Genomic DNA, 19,162 nt, shown 5'->3' on the forward strand with positions numbered 1-19,162 from the left:
AGTTAGTTACACCACAACATGGCAACAAAGTAATGAACTACAGAAAACACTACCAAGCTGTGAATTGAGTTCAACTACAGTACCACCAAGCTACAGCAAAATGTCATGAATATGACTAGTTGAACGACATGTAGTTCACTACTCCCCAACACTGACTCTAAACCCACGTTTTTTTCCAGGTCTCGTCCTGGCTTCTACCACCACAGCCCAGACACAGCCAGTCAATCCCACTGTAACCCAGCCCACCTCAGCCTCCAACCCAGCCAACGACACAGACACTCCAGGACATACCACGGCTGTAGACAACAATGATTTAACATTATCCGCCATAACCCCAAGCCTTCCTGATCTCATTTTTGATAACGTCCCTATAACCAATTCCACCGGGAGGCCTAACCACACGGTAACCACACCCCTGAAGACCAGTTCAGGTAGGTTGGAGTTGCTGCTTTCACTGTATGGTCAGTTTATGGTCAGTGGTCGATACTGGAGATGGAGTCTTGACCTCGTTGTCTTGGGTCTTGAGACCACTCAAGACCAGTCGATACAGTCTCGGTCTCTGATCGATGCTAATTTCCTACCTGCTTTGGTGGAGGTAAAGTAACAGTCATTTCTCTCAAGATGCATCTCCAGGACCTACATCCTGGCCCTCAACAATGGACGTCTCTACATCAAAGCCCCCAGCAGAGGCCAGCAGCACAACTGCTAGCACAACTGCTACTAGCACCACCAAGAATACAGGTGAGTTGATCTCACCAGAATGAAGTGAATCCACTGTGAAGTGAATCCACTGTGAAGTGAATCCATCAGTACACAACTTTTATCTTCTCTTTATTGAAAAGGTTTGGCGGGAACTGCTCAACCAAAACCCTCTGCGGGAAAATCGCCCCACATTGGTAACATGATTGCATTAAAAAAATGTCTCAATCTTGCCCAACGGTGTGTGTTCTGACACCAAATCTGAATTGGTTATCATTTGTCAGACTAACCCACGTTATAAATAACATGAACATTTAAGTCCAGAATGACTTGCATGGCCTTTATCTTGTTGCTCAACAATTGATTGTTTTCCGTTTCTTGATAGGATTGATCATCTTTATTGTGATCATCATCACTGCCTGTGTGCTTGGAGCAGCATGCTTCTTTACAAAGAAGACATCAAGGGTGAGTTAGGTATATGGCAAATTCAATTCTGGGATTTAATCAATTCTAACATTCTATAACAAACTTGACTCTGTACAAACACCAAACACTAGCATTCAACGAAGTCTGTAGATGCCTGTATGTTTTCTAACCCGTTGAAGTGTGTGTTGTGTTGTGTTTCCAGAGGTACTCCGTAGATCTCCGAGACAGGCATGAGGATCTGCCTCTGAGTATTGCGGATCCTGACGCCGTGTTTGACAACTCCTCAACACAGAAGGGTGACAACATAGAATTACATAGAATATGTATAGAATAAAACATGTATTATTATGCATCTGTACGGATGAGAATACACTCTACATTAATTTACACTATCATTAATGATAATTTACTACACATTAATAGGGAGACTTAGACTTTGTACACAAGACATCACCGAAACAATTCTGTAAATCTTGATTTAGATTTCATTCATCCCATGCTTCATCCCATGCTAACAGTGAAATGCTTACTTACGGGCCATTCCTAACAATGCAGAGAGAAAGAAAAACTGAACTACCCCAAAAAATAATAATGAACATTTAGCGAATGTACATTAACTCGTGGTCAAACTGATAATACGTGTTAGACTAGTAGTAACCATTTTTTATTTAACCTTTATTTAACTAGGCAAGTCAGTTAAGAGCAAATTCTTGTTTACAATGCCGGCCTATAAACCATGACTAATGCATGTTGTCTTTGATCACTTCTCCAGGGATGGACACCTTTACCGCCGTGGAGCTCAACAGCACCGAGGTCCTGGTTAAGGGAAGTGAGGGAGAAAGAGGTGAGCTTGGTGAAGTACTGTACTGCATGTACTGTCCTCTCATAGGGTCACTTTGCTGGGACTATGACAATGTGCCCCCAAAAGAGGAACAATTCTCTATTGAGAATTCTATGAGTGATTGAGTTATTGCACAGTGATCTGTCAAGTGTGATGTATTGTTTGGTTACTGGAATGGGTTTTGTGTTCAGAGTGGATTTCCTCTTTTGCAACAGCCGTTTAAGAGAAGAGAGAAGGAAGTCAATGTGCGTGTAAGGGCTGTTGTCCTCCTCCTCCTCAGATGAGGAGAGGAGAGAAGGATCAGTGGACCAATACGCAGCATTAGGGAAATATGCCATCTCTTTATTTGACACGACGGCACACGAAAACAAAACACTTACAAAATTACAAAACAAGAAAACGACGTAGACGAAAACCTGAACATGAACTTACATAACTAAAACGTAAAACTCACGGACAGGAACAGACTACATCAAAACGAACGAACGAACAACCAAACAGTCCCGTATGGTACATACATCGACGACACAGGAGACAATCACCCACAACGAACACTGTGACAACGCCTACCTAAATATGACTCTTAATTAGAGGAACGCCAAACACCTGCCTCTAATTAAGAGCCATACCAGGCAACCCAAAACCAACATAGAAACAGATAACATAGACTGCCCACCCAAAACACATGCCCTGACCTAAACACATACAAAAACAACATAAAACAGGTCAGGACCGTTACAGAACCCCCCCCTCAAGGTGCGAACGCCGGGCGCACCAGCACAAAGTCCAGGGGAGGGTCCGGGTGGGCAGTTGACCACGGTGGTGGCTCCGGCTCTGGACGCTGTCCCCACACCACCATAGTCACTCCCCGCTTCTGTCTTCCCCTCCCAATGACCACCCTAAAACTAACATCCCCTAAATGAACGGCCAGCACCGGGACAAGGGGCAGCACCGGGACAAGGGGCAGCACCGGGACAAGGGGCAGCACCGGGACAAGGGGCAGCACCGGGACAAGGGGCAGCACCGGGACAAGGGGCAGCACCGGGACAAGGGGCAGCACCGGGACAAGGGGCAGCACCGGGACAAGGGGCAGCACCGGGACAAGGGGCAGCACCGGGACAAGGGGCAGGTCCCGGCTGATATACTCAGGCAGATCCTGACTGAACGGCTCTTGACGCTCATGGCTGGCTGACGGCTCTCGACGCTCATGGCTGGCTGACGGCTCTCGACGCTCATGGCTGGCTGACGGCTCTCGACGCTCATGGCTGGCTGACGGCTCTCGACGCTCATGGCTGGCTGACGGCTCTCGACGCTCATGGCAGGCTGACTGCTCTCGACGCTCATGGCAGGCTGACGGCTCTCGACGCTCATGGCAGGCTGACGGCTCTCGACGCTCATGGCAGGCTGACGGCTCTCGACGCTCATGGCAGGCTGACGGCTCTCGACGCTCATGGCAGGCTGACGGCTCTCGACGCTCATGGCAGGCTGACGGCTCTCGACGCTCATGGCTCTTTGGCGGCTCTGGCAGATCCTGTCTGGTTGGCGGCTCTGGCAGATCCTGTCTGGTTGGCGGCTCTGGCAGATCCTGTCTGGTTGGCGGCTCTGGCAGATCCTGTCTGGTTGGCGGCTCTGGCAGATCCTGTCTGGTTGGCGGCTCTGGCAGATCCTGTCTGGTTGGCGGCTCTGGCAGATCCTGTCTGGCGGGCGGCTCTAGCGGCTCCTGTCTGGCGTGCGGCTCTAGCGGCTCCTGTCTGGCAGACGGCTCTGTAGGCTCATGGCAGACGGGCGGCTTAGCAGGCTCATGGCAGACGGGCGGCTTTGCAGGCTCATGGCAGACGGGCGGCTCAGACGGCGCTGGGGAGACGGATGGCTCAGATGGCGCTGGGGAGACGGATGGCTCAGATGGCGCTGGGGAGACGGATGGCTCAGATGGCGCTGGGGAGACGGATGGCTCAGATGGCGCTGGGGAGACGGATGGCTCTGGCCGGATACGGCTCACTGTAGACCTGGTGCGTGGTGCCGGAACTGGAGGCACCGGGCTAAGGATAAGCACCTTCCTACTAGTGCGGGGAGCAGGAACAGGGCACACTGCATTCTCAAAGCCTACTCTATCCCTGATGCGAGGTACCGGCACTGGTGACACCGGGCTGAGGACAAGCACATCAGGATTAGTAGGGGGAGAAGATACAGTGTGTTCAGGGCTCTGGAGACGCACAGGTGGCTTAGTGCGTGGTGCCGGAACTGGAGGCACCGGGCTAGATACACGCACTACAGGGAGAGTGCGTGGAGGAGGAACAGGGCTCAGGATACGCACTGGTAGCCTAGTGCGTAGTGTAGACACTGTAGGTACTAGGCTGGGGCGGGGAGGTGGCGCTGGAAATACCGGACCGTGCAGGCGTACTGGCTCTCTTGAGCATTGAGCCTGCCCAACCTTACCTGGTTGAATGCTCCCGGTTGCCCGACCAGTGCGGGGAGGTGGAATAACCCGCACCGGGCTATGTAGGCGAACCGGGGAAACCATGCGTAAGGCAGGTGCCATGTATGCCGGCCCGAGGAGACGCACTGGAGACCAGACGCGTTGAGCCGGCCTCATGACACCTGGCTCAATACCCAATCTAGCCCTACCAGTGCGGGGAGGTGGAATAACCCGCACTGGGCTATGCACTCGTACAGGAGACACCGTGCGCTCTACTGCGTAACACGGCGCCTGCCCGTACTCCCGCTCTCCACGGTAAGCCTGGGAAGTGGGCGCAGGTCTCCTACCTGCCCTTGGCCCACTACCTTTTAGCCCCCCCCCCAAGAAATTTTTGGGTGTTACTCACAGGCTTTTTGGGCTTCCGTGCCAGACGCGTTCCCTCATAACTCCGGTTCCTCTCTCCGGTAGCCTCTGCTCTCCTCAGTGCCTCCAGCTGTTCCCATGGACGGTGATTTACTTTAGCCCATGGTCCTTCTCCGTTAAATACTTGCTCCCAACTCCATAAGTCCTGTATACTTCCCCGTTGCTCCAAATTACGCTGCTTGGTTCTGGATTCTTGGTGGGTGATTCTGTAAGGGCTGTCGCTCTCCTCATCCTCGGACGAGGAGAGGAGAGAAGGATCAGTGGACCAATACGCAGCATTAGGGAAATATGCCATCTCTTTATTTGACACGACGGCACACGAAAACAAAACACTTACAAAATTACAAAACAAGAAAACGACGTAGACGAAAACCTGAACATGAACTTACATAACTAAAACGTAAAACTCACGGACAGGAACAGACTACATCAAAACGAACGAACGAACAACCAAACAGTCCCGTATGGTACATACATCGACGACACAGGAGACAATCACCCACAACGAACACTGTGACAACGCCTACCTAAATATGACTCTTAATTAGAGGAACGCCAAACACCTGCCTCTAATTAAGAGCCATACCAGGCAACCCAAAACCAACATAGAAACAGATAACATAGACTGCCCACCCAAAACACATGCCCTGACCTAAACACATACAAAAACAACATAAAACAGGTCAGGACCGTTACAGTGCGTTAATAACTATACTGTATTCATAGTTATCTACGTTTTAAAGTGGCCAGAGTCACAGCTGAAATAATACATTTTTCAACCTAATTTTAAAACCTCATGATGTCTTGTGTGGCAGGTGTGTGGGAATAATGACAACTTCAAAGAAAAGAGAACCAACACACTGCTCTTGCTCATATCACTGTTAATATTCCAGTTTTATTCAAAACAGTGACACGAGCACTGTGTAAGGTTTAGAGTCCCTAAGAGCTTACATTTACAGTCACGACCGAAATGATTGGCACCCTTGATAAGGATGATATAAAAAGACTGTGTAAAATAAATAATGCAAATACTTTTTAATTTTTTTATTTAACCAGGTTGACCAGTTGAGAACAAGTTCTCATTTACAACTGCGACCTGGCCAATGTATGGGAACATTATATTACTAATACAACTGCTCAGAGAAAAATATGTTGTTTAACAAGTAATAAAACAAATCTAAAAAAGGTATCAAAATGATTAGCACCCCTAACGAATCTTATAAATAAAATCAAACACAATTGAATCAGCATTAACATAGTATACTTTTCTTTGTATTAATCTCAGCTTAAAGGGGAACTCTACTCAAACTATATTTGAGTGTTTTTTTTCATTAGTCCACTGTTGATACAGTCCCAAACTGTTCTGCATGTCAGCAGTCAGGTTTTGAAGATATTTGTCCTGTTACATACGTGTGTAATGGAAATGTGTTTTTTTGCACACCTCCCCCTGAAGCAAAGTCTCCCTGGCCACTTAGTCATGGCGACACAAAATACATAATTTAAAGAACTGTATTGTGGCCTTTCATGACTTCCTGTTTCACTGAGGTAAAAATGAGTTAACACGCATGTAAAACCCAACTGTCGTTAATCACAATGGGGAAAAGGAATCTACTGGGCAACATTTACAAAGTTTAAAACCACTGGAACAGTGGTTAGCAGGTCTGGTAGAGGACCCAAGTGTAACTTGTCCCCAATCACAGTGAGGAAGATGGTTAGGCAAAGAAAGGACCAAGGGTCATCGTTGGAGAATTACCCAACTTGGTCGCATCCTGGCATCACCAAGACTCCAAATCTACAAATAGACGCCGCCTCCATGCCAATAGAAGCCTTTATTGAGCAACAAATGTAAACACCCGGTGTTTGCTAAACAGCATTGGCACTTGATTTGGAACCGGGTGCTATGATCAGATTAGACAAAAATAGAGCTCTTTGGTCACACACACCGTGGTTTGGTGTTTTATAGAAACAACCTCATACAGTATGTAAGATATGGGGGTGGATCTTTGATGTTGTGGGGCTGGTGGTCCTGGGGCTCTTGCTCTCAGTGCCCACTCCTTTGCGACACCATGGTCACCATCCATAACACATTTGATTTGTAAAATGTTTTCTCCCGCCCCAGGCTAACTCTGCCTGGTGTCAGATCATACTTTGAATAACCAGAGCCGCATGACTCATGGATGTTGAACTGCGAGAATAGACTGTATGACACGTGTACGTCTGTGTGTGACTTCAGTCTGATCTCAGGGTGATAACCTCCAGATGAGGACTAGGCTGACCTCTGTGCAGCAAACCTGGGTTCAAACAGTATTAGTTTTCTTGCCAAAACGTTAAGCGTTAAGCATTTGACTGAGCTTGCCTACTCCAAATAGGAAGGGTTCACGGGACTTCTACAAAACGCCAAATGATTAGCATTTCAGTGCTCTCAATCTGTTGAATGTAATACAAGAGACACTAGAAAGTGGAATGTCCAGTCTTGCTCCACTGAATGACAGCACCCAACCTACTCTGTGTAATGTCATCTTTGTGGTGAGGTGCCGTACCAACGTCCGCCACTGGATGGAAACAAAACGCTAGAGAATGAACAGGAGAGTAAAAGCACAGAGAGAGTTGTTCATTGGTCTCTGATGGATATGTGACTACAGATTCTATGGTATAGGCTACCTTTAATATGTTCTTGTGTTATAAGACATTACCTTTTATACTGTGGTCTGTTGTTCTCAGTGCTTTAAACAGAGGACATTTCAAAATAGTGACAGGTTTTGTGTCAGAACATCACAGAGCTCTAATATGCTGCTCAGCTGGTTGTGGATGACCATATCCTCTTTCACCAGAGTGCTATCTTGTCAAACAAGTGTATCATCCTCAACCCCATCTTATCTGCAAACTAAACATCTTTATGTACTAAATAGGGCTGGCTCTACGCTGACCTTTTTTTAGAAGGAGCACGTGTGCACCTATGTTGAAAAACCTAGGCGCGCGCACGCAAGAACATTTAGGAGCACAATGAGAAATATTCAAGCTTGAATCATTCATTTTTTTACATGTGCACTGGTGTTCCTAAATGACAATTCCAGGTCGCACAGAAAAATATTTTGCCACATGTGCGAGAAGAATGGTCGCACTGTCGAACCCTGCTAAAGAATCCTGGATGTCAGGCATCAGACACCTGTGTAATAAAACACACACGGTGAAATAATGGAAAAATCAACCGCTATAGTAAGAGAAGAGAACACCATGCAGCATTAGCTGTTTGTATTTATTCTCAATCTGTGATGGTCCTTCCTTTTGACGTAACTTTTCATTTAGGTTGAAAGTGGTTGAATTCTTATTTCTCTCAGAGGTCTTCCCAGGCTTTGTGACTGTTGTGGGCATGTCTGAGCCTGTCTTTCTCTCTTTGCCCCGGGTCACACTTTGTGGAACGGGTCAGTTTTGATTGGCGCTTTTCAAAAGTAACTTCCTCTCAAGCAGTTTTTTCATCTCCTTTTTTTAAATCATCAACTCAAGACGTTGCACTGGCATCATGTGTTACTACTGTTTTGATACAGCTCAGTAGCGACAGACGTCTGCTTCTTTTGCAGTTCTCCCGGCCGTAACCTTTCACCTTTACTTTTTTCTGTGCTCTTTCTAAAAGAGATACAAGTCAAACAAATGAAACCCTGGTCTGGAGAGGTGTGAATTCCACTGTTGTAAAAGCATACTGCTGCCCCATGACTGTAAAGTCAGTCTGTTAAAAATGATAAACAACTGTCACTAGGACTGGGTTTGAGATGGACACAATGGAAAGGATCTTATGTGTATGAAGCAGAGTAATGAGAACAGTTTAACTCCTTTTAGAATGAATTACGCACGCACACAAACACAAAGGCCCACAGATACACAATTAGACATGGTCTCTATTTCTTAACCTCTCTGTGGTCTTTACGGGCCAGTGTCAAGATCCTTGCAGTGCAGTCCGTCTCCTTTACTAGAAGTGGAGAGAAAGCCCTTTTGAAATATTTTGGTTGTTGTCGGTACTTTATGTATTTCTGTTCCTTTTTATGGTTTGGCTTGACCAACATGTCCTACATGTCCGTCAGCTGATCGATTTGGTCGACTTCGACTTTGTAGGATTGTTTTTCAGTACCATGATGTAAGGGTTCGATTGTGTTACTAAGTACTTGGTATGATGTTGTAAGAACCTCTTGTTTAGGGAGATATGTTCTCTGCAGAAAAAGGGGAAACTTTGCTATTCTCGTTTTCAAGAGTTCTCTGCTTGCGGAAGTACACACGCACACACACACACACACACACACACACACACACACACACACACACACACACACACACACACACACACACACACACACACACACACACACACACACACACACACACACACACACACACACACACACACACACACACACGTGAATCGTGTAGTAACCAAAAAAGTGTTAAACAAATCCAAATATATTTTAGATTCTTCAAAGTAGCCACCCTTTGCCCTGATGACAGCTTTGCACACTCTTGGCATTCTCTCAACCAGCTTTACCTGGAATGCTTTTCCAACAGTCTTGAAGGAGTTCCCACATATGCTTAGTACTTGTTGGCTGCTTTTCCTTCACTCTGCGGTCCAACTCATCCCAAACCATCTCAATTGTGTTGAGGTCGGGTGATTGTGGAGGCCAGGTCATCTGATGCAGCACTCCATCACTCCCCTTCTTGGTCAAATAACCCTTACACAGCCTGGAGGTGTGTTGGGTCATTGTCCTGTTGAAAAACAAATGATAGTCCCACTAAGCGCAAACCAGATGGAATTGGAGTATTGCTGCAGAATGCTGTGGTAGCCTTGTTGGTTAAGTGTGCCTTGAATTCTACATAAATTACCAACAGTGTCATCAGCAAAGCACCCCCACACCATCACACCTCCTCTTCCATGCTTCATGGTGGGAACCACACATGCAGAGATCATCCGTTCACCTACTCTGCGTCTCACAAAGACACAGCGGTTAGAACCAAAAATTGCACGTGGACTCATCAGACCAAAGGACAGATTTCCACCAGTCTAATACCCATTGCTTGTGTTTCTTGGTGTCCTTTTAGTAGTGTTTTTTTGTTTTCTTTGTTGAGCAATTCGACCATGAAGGCCTGATTCACTCAGTCTCCTCTGAACAGTTGATGTTGAGATGTGTCTGTTACTTGAACTCTGAGGCATTTATTTGGGATGACATTTCTGAGGCTGGTAACTCTAAAGAACTTATCCTAACTCTGGGTCTTCCTTTCCTGTGGCGGTCCTCATGAGAGCCAGTTTCATCGTAGCGCTTGATGGTTTTTGCGACTGCACTTGAAGAAACTTTCAACGTTTTTGACATTTTCCGCATTGACTGACCTTCATGTCTTAAAGTAATGATGGACTGTTGTTTCTCTTTGCTTGTTTGAGCTGTTCTTGTCATAACATGGACTTGGTCTTTAACCAAATAGGGCTATCTTCTGTATACCACCTCTACCTTGTCACAACACAATTGATTGGCTCAAATGCATTAAGAAGGAAAGAAATTCCACAAATAAACTTTTAAGAAGGTACACCTGTTAATTGAAATGCATTCCAGGTGACTACCTCATGAAGCTGGTTGAGAGAATGCCAAGAGTGTGCAAAGCTGTCATCAAGGCAAAGGGCTACTTTGAAGAATCTCAAATATATAAATAATAAACCAATCAATATATATATAACACTTTTTTTTGGATACTACATGATTCCATATGTGTTATTTCATAGTTTCGATGTCTTCACTATTTTTCTACAAAAAAAATAGTAAAAATAAAGAAAAATACTGATTGAGTAGGTTTGTCCAAACTTTTGACTGGTACTGTATATATTTGTAACCATATTTTACAAACTATGAAAAACCCTAACATTATCATTAATCCTAGCTAGCATGCAGAGCAATGCCTTGGCCTCTAATTAGTCAGCCACTCTCAACTTGTACCTCTGCCTGTCACTCTCTCATTCTTAGCTTTGGCTCCAGCTGTGAGGGAGGACTTGAAACAACCTTAATTTCTACCAACTGCTCCGGCGACCGACCTTGACACTTTATTTTCTCAATCATCGAGTCTGGTCCCAGAGACTAATTTAGCTCTCATCAAGGCTAATTACAGATCTCACTCTCCATTCCCACATTCCCTTGGACAGTAAATTAGCGTGTTGGTTTTGAGTGAGTCGGGGCCCTGGAAGAAACTGAACTAATGACGGAGATTAGCTTTAGCAACCAGCCACTGAATGCGGCGGTGGGGGGCTGAGCATCAGAGACATACACACAGCTTTGTTTTCATGCATTTTCAGGACATTTTGGGGGGTAAAAATGTATTCCCGTTCAAAATCCTATTTTCCTAAACCTAACCTTAACCCCAATCCCGAAACCTAACCCTTAAGACAAAAATAGGATTTTAACAAATTCAGGACATGGAAATGACATTGTGGTCCTGATAAGGTAGGAAAACATGTACACACACAGTAGCTAGAGGTGTCACGCCTGCTCCCGCTCCCCCTCCCCCTCTCTGGTGCTCGAGGGCACCAAGCTGCCCATCATTACGCACACCTCTCACCATTGTTATGGGCATCAGTGCTTCATTGGACTCACCTGGACTCCATCACTTTATTGATTGCCTCCTCTATATCTATCTATTCAATCAAATTTCAATCAAATGACATCAGCTGATGTCACAAAGTGCTGTACAGAAACCCAGCCTAAAACCCCAAACAGAAAGCATTGCAGGTGTAGAAGCACGGTGGCTAGGAAAAACTCCCTAGAAAGGCCAGAACCTAGGAAGGAACCTAGAGAGGAACCAGGCCATGAGGGCTGGCCAGTCCTCTTCTGGCTGTGCCGGGTGGAGATTATAACAGAACATGGCCAAGATGTTCAAATGTTCATAAATGACCAGCGTGGTCAAATAATAATAATCACAGTAGTTGTCGAGGGTGCAACAGGTCAGCACCTCAGGAGTAAATGTCAGTTGGCTTTTCATAGCCGATCATTCAGAGTATCTCTACCACTCCTGCTGTCTCTAGAGAGTTGAAAACAGCAGGTCTGGGACAGGTAGCACGTCCGGTGAAACAGGTCAGGGTTCCATAGCCGCAGTTTGATCCCTGTGTCAGAAATAATGTTATGTTGTCCAGACACTGTCCGTGTTTTGTTTCATGTCTGTTATTTATTAAATATTCACTCCCTGTACTTGCTTCTGCTCTCCCAGCGTCTGTCCTCACAAGAGGTAGCAATGGTGCTTAACAGATAACGGTTTACAGATCTGAATAATGCTACAGATATGTCCAGAACAGCAGTGGTGTTACCATCCCCCCTCCCCCCTCCCCAGCCTCCTAGCACCCATGTCCCCACCAGCCCCCTCAGTCCCCCCCATCACCTTGGGTAAGATAATAACGAGGCGGCCATACTTTCCCACAGCTCTTAACCAGCTGTGTGGTGCTGCTCTCCCAGCAAGGCCTGGTCAGTAATCAGGACCTCATTAGGCGACCAACCAGAGGCCTGGCCTGGATCAGCTGGTTCAGTAGAGGAGAAATCCCCCAACAGTCAAAGTGGGCAGAAACATTCTTGTAGGAACAGAAAGAGAACCACTGCAGGCCAGGAGACTCAGATAGGAAATGCTATCATTATAGTAATGCTTAGAGGTAATGACAAAGCACAGTCTAGCAGAGCAAGGTAAATATGCCTTTCTTAGCCGGAATTTGGGTGAACATGTGTTAAATACAGGTATATGTATTACTGGGTGTGTTGAAATGTGCTGTGGCAAGATATTCAGAGATATTGTGTGTATAATTTGAATATAATATGTTAAGACACTGACATGATTAAACTCTGTACTCCCTCTGCAGCAGATAGTGAGAAAATCTCTGACTACCCACCGCCTGCCAGCCCTGTGGACAAACCTGATGATGGGGCCCCTGGAGATGTGGCCCCTGAGGCCCCAGTGGGGGAGACTGATGACGAGAACACTGTTTCCAATAAGACCTCAGTGGAGTCAGTGGAGGCCAACGAGAACAGCAACAACAACACCATCACCACCGCCAGGATCGTTGGTATAGTTCAATATCTGCTACAACCTCTGTGTGTATGTGTGTCTTTCTGACGGGTTGGGGTAAAGAAGACACATTTCCGTTGAACATTTGTATACATCGTCTTCTAACGTCATGGTATCTATGGCTATTGATGCCGTTAATTGAATATTGTTCCTCGCCGTTTAAAAAAACTGGCCGAAACAAATCACACCTCTCTTTTCGCTTCTTTGTGTCATTTGAAAACACAACGAGACAGATTGGTTTATCCACTTCCTCTTTCTCTGTAATTGACTCAGGGATACAATGTTGAGCAGAAGTGTTCTACTATGCCTTGAACATTCCTCTCCTGGGGAGAATGTAATTAACACAGCATGGTGATAGCACCACAACTCCCAGACTATGTCCATATCTCAGCGTGACGGATTCTTCTGTAATTGGGTGGTGAAGACTGAACCAACAACTCAACAAGACAGTTAGTTCAAGCTGTCGTTTTCTAAAGCAACATTCAGTTAGGCTCTAATAGCAGTGGCGTTCCTCGTAGCAGTGGAGCATAGATGAACGCACGATGGGGACACTTGAGTCAGTTTTACATGTCTGGTCAAAACCGATGGAAAGCATCACTCTATGGTCAAGCCATGGCAAGTGAAAGGCAGTGGTTAGCAGCAGGTGTGTGTGTTTGACCCTTCCCCTTTACTAAGACATGTCACAGAGCTCAAACCAAGAGAGAACGCCAGTTGCATGGAATATTTGTAAACTGTGGCTATGGGGTCACTCGTAAGGATGGCTGTAGGAATCCATTGTTTAGTCCCACTACTATCAGATGGTTCTACAGTATATGATTCAGAACACATGTTCTACCATCACATCAGTATTGAATGTTCTACTTTGGCAGGGATCCTGACTTTAGGTCTGCTGCCATTACTCAAGCATCCTTCAGTAACCATTAGCAGGTGAAATGTAGCCATAGATCTAGGGTTAAAATCACTTCATCTATGCCCTCATCACTTCATCTATGCCCTCATCACTTCATCTATGCCCCGTCTCCACATTATTTTGTTTCTCTCTCACACACTTTCTCAGGACGGGCCATGACCAGCAGCTTCTCTGAGGTTCCTCTGGACAACCCGGCCTAAAAGAGATCCTCCTTTATCTGCAGCCCCTTCACAACCACGGTAAGCCCCCATCGGACACCCAACCTCCCCCCTGCAGCTGCTGAACTACTTCCCCAGCTCAGGTGTTAGTAAACGGATCAGCCCCCCCCCCCCTACCAGCCAGGTCAGCAGGCCGCAAACGACTTCTGCTGGAAGTGCCAGATATGTTACTGAAGCGGTCTCCCTGAATTAACATTGCAGTATAAATAGGACGTCATAACCACCAATCTACCGGTACTGCTGGTCATTATCTATCAGTCTGCATTAGATTATGGGTTCCCATCTTCGTAAATCTTCTTGACGAGGCTAATCCACATTGATTTATATATATATATAATCCATGATGGGATGTTTGTGGTTGTCGATGCATCTGGACTCAACTCTCCATTGACGGTCATAAGATATTGCAGCATATATCAAAGTTGAATTACTTGTGTAGGGAGGATTTATATAGGCTCCAGGTTGAGTGAGAGGGACACATTTGTTATACCTCTGCAATTTTAGAACTTATTTATTGGACAGACGTCGTTTAGCCTCTACAAGAACAAGTCGTACAGTTAGAAGGAAACAACCACAACTTGCACATCAGATATCTTTCACAATCTACCAAACAGCTCCCAACCATCTTCAAGATGCCGCTAAACAATGCATTTCCAATTTCCACTCATACTCTATCATACAATTGTTCTGCTCATAACTCTGCCTCTTATCTCATTCCGATCAGGCACTCCAGCTAGATTCCTCAGACAGACCCCAGCAGCTTGGGTCCTCTCAGCCAGTCAGTCAGTCAGTCAGTCAGCTAGCCAGTCAGTCAGTCAGTCAGTCAGTCAGTCAGTCAGTCAGTCAGTCAGTCCGCTAGCCAGTCAGTCAGTCAGTCAGACAGGAAGTTCTAACTATAGCCCCCTGCACCTGTGTTTCTCTTCTCTCTGAAGCCTGCCGCCACTACAGTGTTGCAGCCCAGGGCCTGGACCCTGAAGACCTGAGGAATCCACCCCGCTCTTAACAGCCGATGATAGGCCCAGATCTTAGGCCCGCCACTGAGACGCAACGTGTTAACAGTCCCATTTCACAAAAAAGCAGACCCCCAGAAATCCCTGTTATCTCACGTCCATCAGGGGTTGTCAGTCCCTCACTTTTTCTCCCCCCTCTCTTCCTCCCCCCTTTCTCTATCACTCAGTCAGTAGTTTTGCTTGATCTGCTTTTTTGTGTGACCCTTAAGATGACGTGTAGTGTTGACCTTTCCTCATACAGTGGAATAGAATCACATAATGTAGAACGATGTCTCGTGAACATCCCTCATAAAACTACATTTACAGCAGAATGAATTAGGTCTCATAAAACTACATTTACAGCAGAATGAATTAGGTCTCATAAAACTACATTTACAGCAGAATGAATTAGGTCTCATAAAACTACATTTGCAGCAGAATGAATTAGGTCTCATAAAACTACATTTACAGCAGAATGAATTAGGTCTCATAAAACTACATTTACAGCAGAATAAATTAGGTCTCATAAAACTACATTTACAGCAGAATGAATTAGGTCTCATAAAACTACATTTACAGCAGAATGAATTAGGTCTCATAAAACTACATTTACAGCAGAATGAATTAGGTCTCATAAAACTACATTTACAGCAGAATGAATTAGGTCTCATAAAACTACATTTACAGCTGAATGAATTAGGTCTCATAAAACTACATTTACAGCAGAATGAATTAGGTCTCATAAAACTACATTTACAGCCGAATTAATTTGGTCATGTAGGAGAGTGCAATTAGAAGAGAAGGCTAATGCCTAGCACCACTGACAAACCTGTCCTTTATGGGTATTTAGGAAAGGCTGGATAAGAAGGGTGGGGATTTGTAAGGCAGCCCGTTACTCCATCCCGGTGGGAAGAATAGTCAGGTTTCCCCTTTTTCTCCCTCTCTCTTCCTTTATTTGTTCTTTCTCTCGCTCTCCCCCCTCCAGGATGGTTTGAGCAGGAGATTTAGAATGAGGGTCAGTAGGGGGAGAATAGAGGCAGTGGACTAATGGATACATTTTTATGAACACAGTTTTTATAATGCAGGAATGCATGTGTACACTATGCATGTACACAAATATGCACAGTGTAATCATAGTCATTCTTAAAGATGACTGACATGTCTCCAATCTCCGTCTTTAAGGTAGGGGAAAACGTGAGAGAAAGTCTTGCTAGCTTCAAGTAAGGTGGCTATGCTGTGGCTGTGTATGTAATTACAATCATTGCCTTCAGACTGCCATAATTAGTTCATTAGAGGACTGGATAATTGGTCCAGACAGAGCCACTCTCTGAAGAAAGTACTGCCTTGGTCCAGAGTATTTTACAGTACACAAGGCCCCATACACCTCATTGTCCCAGGATCCATTTCATGTGATTTATTTACAGATGTATTTCACAGAATCGTTGGAGACAGAGTTGACCATGTAGATGGAGAATAACTAACCGTAGATAATATATGACGACGTTAATAATCCGACATGTGTAATGTAGCAAAATAAAGCTGTTAAAATAACATGTTTTATGCTAGTTTCTATTTACCTATGTCACAGTCATACATTATCACATATACACACCGTTTAACATTTTAGTGGAGATTCTGGTACCTAATTGCTCCTATACCATTGCCTTTCAGAACAGTGAGAGCTGAGTCTACCAGGGCTACCTTCTAGCAGCAGGTTATTGATATGGTTTAGAGTTTCACACTGGGGGAGTGATATTGGATCACGGTAACTACAGTGACATTATTTATATTTCGGCAATGGAAAGCAAGTATGCCCACTGATAGGCTTGGTAGGTACACTCTTAGAATAAAGGGTTCCAAATGTGTTATTTGGCTGTCCCCATAGGATAACCTTTTTTTTGTTCCAGGTAGAACACTTTTTGGTTTCAGGTAGAACCCTTTTGAGTTCCATGTAAAACCCTTTGTGGAAACGTTCTACATGGAACACAAAAGGGTCCTTCAAAGGGTTCTCCTATGGCAGGTTCTTCGGCTGTCCCCATAGGACAGGGGTGTCAAACTCATTCCATGGAGGGCCTAGTGTCTGCTGGTTTTAGTTTTTTCCTTTCAGTGAAGACCTAGACAACCAGGTGAGGGGAGTTCCTTACTAATCAGTGACCTTAATTCCTCAAGTACAAAGGAGGAGTGAAAACCCTCAGCCCTCCGTGGAATGAGTTTGACACCCTTTTAGGTTCGAGATAGCACCTTTTTTTCTAAGAGTGTAGCCTATTATTCTCACTGTTGAATTGTAGTTATTAACTCTATATTCTGAATACAGTGGAAAAGACGATGGATGATACAGCAGCTTCAGTTGTGGATTTCACATTTAGCATGAGGAGAAAATGCCCTCCTTGGAAGGCAAGCTGGGCCTTGCTCATAAACAATAAGAAAAGCTGTATATTTTTTGCTTTACATACATAGAGAAACAGACTGAATCGACCTTGAAGGAGACATAAAAAGGAAAGAGAGAGAAAAGCAAGATACAACCAGTCCTTTCTTCCTTCCACCTGGTTTAGGTAGTGATGAGCAAGCTGGAAAGCCTGAACTTGAAAGGTCTCTTGTCTCCTCCATCCAGGGGAGATAATGGACATGACCTGACAGCTCATGAAACAGCATAATTAGCTGGTTAGGCCGGCTGTGTCATTTTCCAATCGGGTTTGCTTTCATGCCATCAGCTCACGGGGGTTATCATACATTTGACTGGAATAGACCGTCAGTCCAGAAAGAGAGAGAGGAGAAAATGTGGACAAGCCTAGCTAGTAATTAGTGTGGGCTATTTTATTGTTCGAGAGGGGCTTTCGTTCGATGTGATTGGACACACAGGTTCAAAGACAGGGCAAGGCTGTGTAGAGACTCAGAGGTCAAGGGTCAGATTATATCTCATGTGCTTATGAACAGATCTACTAACTTTGCTTAGATATATTTGTCATTCATCGGCTCCAAAATAAATATTTTTCTTGTTTATGTAGTGGCAATGCTGTCCCCAGTAATAAAAAATAAACCAGACCTCCATTTTGGGGTTTGAGACCACCATTTTGGACGTCCCAATGGCTCTATGGCAGTGTGAGAGGGGGCCTGGGCTCAGTAATAACAGTGGCTGGGTGCTGCTGGGTGGTGTTCCCTGCATGTGTGGGTTTTGATGTGGTGATGGAGATGACAGGACTCTGTCATGTCACCTGACTGGCTTGATGTTTTATCACAGGGAGGGACTAGTGGAAAGGCAGGCTGGAAAGGCCCCTTACACACACACACATACACACACACACACAAAGGACAGAAACAGCTGGTGTCAGCTGATCCCAAATCTGCCTCTTGTGTCCTGCGCAACACAACAATGTTAGCCCACTAAGCTAAAAGCCTAAGCATTCGCTTGGGGAGCTAACACAAGTCTTCAGGCCTCAGGCAGCTACTCATCAGACAAGCTTGATTCCCCAAACCATTACATAAGCAGTGTACTCTCTGCCCTGGCTCACCAACTGAGTTAGACATTGTGCAGGGCTCCACACTGAGAATCATTCAACAATAGACCAGCTCAGGTTGTGTAATATGACAACAGCTGCATGTATCTACAGACTGATATTTATAATGTTATATTAGATTTGTATTGTGTGGCTCACATAGCATGAGTAGTCCTCTACCCTGACAATTACCTAGTTATTACAGTATATAGCCATGAGATTAAACACTTATTGTGTTTGAATGAGATTAAAACACACACGTTGGTGACTGACTGCTGCCTGTGACTGAAGTTTGAAGGTGGAGAGCGTGGAGTCAGGTTTCAGTGTTGATGGTACTTAACTGTCTGAGGGTCCCAAATGCCCTATGACAAAATGGCGTCTCTGGCATCTAGCTTTTTAATGTGATACTGTTATATACAGGCTCTGGATGTTACTGTTAGCCACTCTTGTTCTGTCAAAAGACATTTCTTTGATCATGAAATGTATGCATCTTGTTTGACATGAATTCCTGACCTGATGTCAACTTGTAATCCCTAAATTCCATTACTGACTGAAAGACCACATAATGAGCATCTTCATAGTCATTGTTTATCACACAACACTGTCAAACGACACCCCACATCTCATTTTGTAAAGCCATTACCCTCAACATTTTGTACACCCCTTCTTTAATCCC

The 19,162-nt window shown here is 45.1% G+C and overlaps 1 protein-coding gene across 1 annotated transcript in view; it reads left to right on the forward strand.

Annotated features, from left to right (window-relative positions):
* Positions 1 to 203: 203 nt before the first annotated feature.
* LOC129855908 (uncharacterized) overlaps positions 204 to 19,162 on the forward strand; it is a 31,529-nt gene continuing 12,570 nt past the window's right edge. The window contains exons 1-8 of the mRNA XM_055924017.1: positions 204 to 431; positions 622 to 741; positions 843 to 896; positions 1,085 to 1,164; positions 1,328 to 1,421; positions 1,898 to 1,969; positions 12,670 to 12,873; positions 13,933 to 14,024. Coding sequence (XP_055779992.1) covers positions 657 to 741; positions 843 to 896; positions 1,085 to 1,164; positions 1,328 to 1,421; positions 1,898 to 1,969; positions 12,670 to 12,873; positions 13,933 to 13,985 — 642 coding nt within the window. The 5' untranslated portion in view covers positions 204 to 431; positions 622 to 656 and the 3' untranslated portion in view covers positions 13,986 to 14,024. The remainder of the gene's footprint in view (positions 432 to 621; positions 742 to 842; positions 897 to 1,084; positions 1,165 to 1,327; positions 1,422 to 1,897; positions 1,970 to 12,669; positions 12,874 to 13,932; positions 14,025 to 19,162) is intronic.

Source organism: Salvelinus fontinalis, chromosome 5 (genome assembly GCF_029448725.1).
Source record: "Salvelinus fontinalis isolate EN_2023a chromosome 5, ASM2944872v1, whole genome shotgun sequence".
In the NCBI taxonomy this organism is placed as follows: domain Eukaryota; kingdom Metazoa; phylum Chordata; class Actinopteri; order Salmoniformes; family Salmonidae; genus Salvelinus; species Salvelinus fontinalis.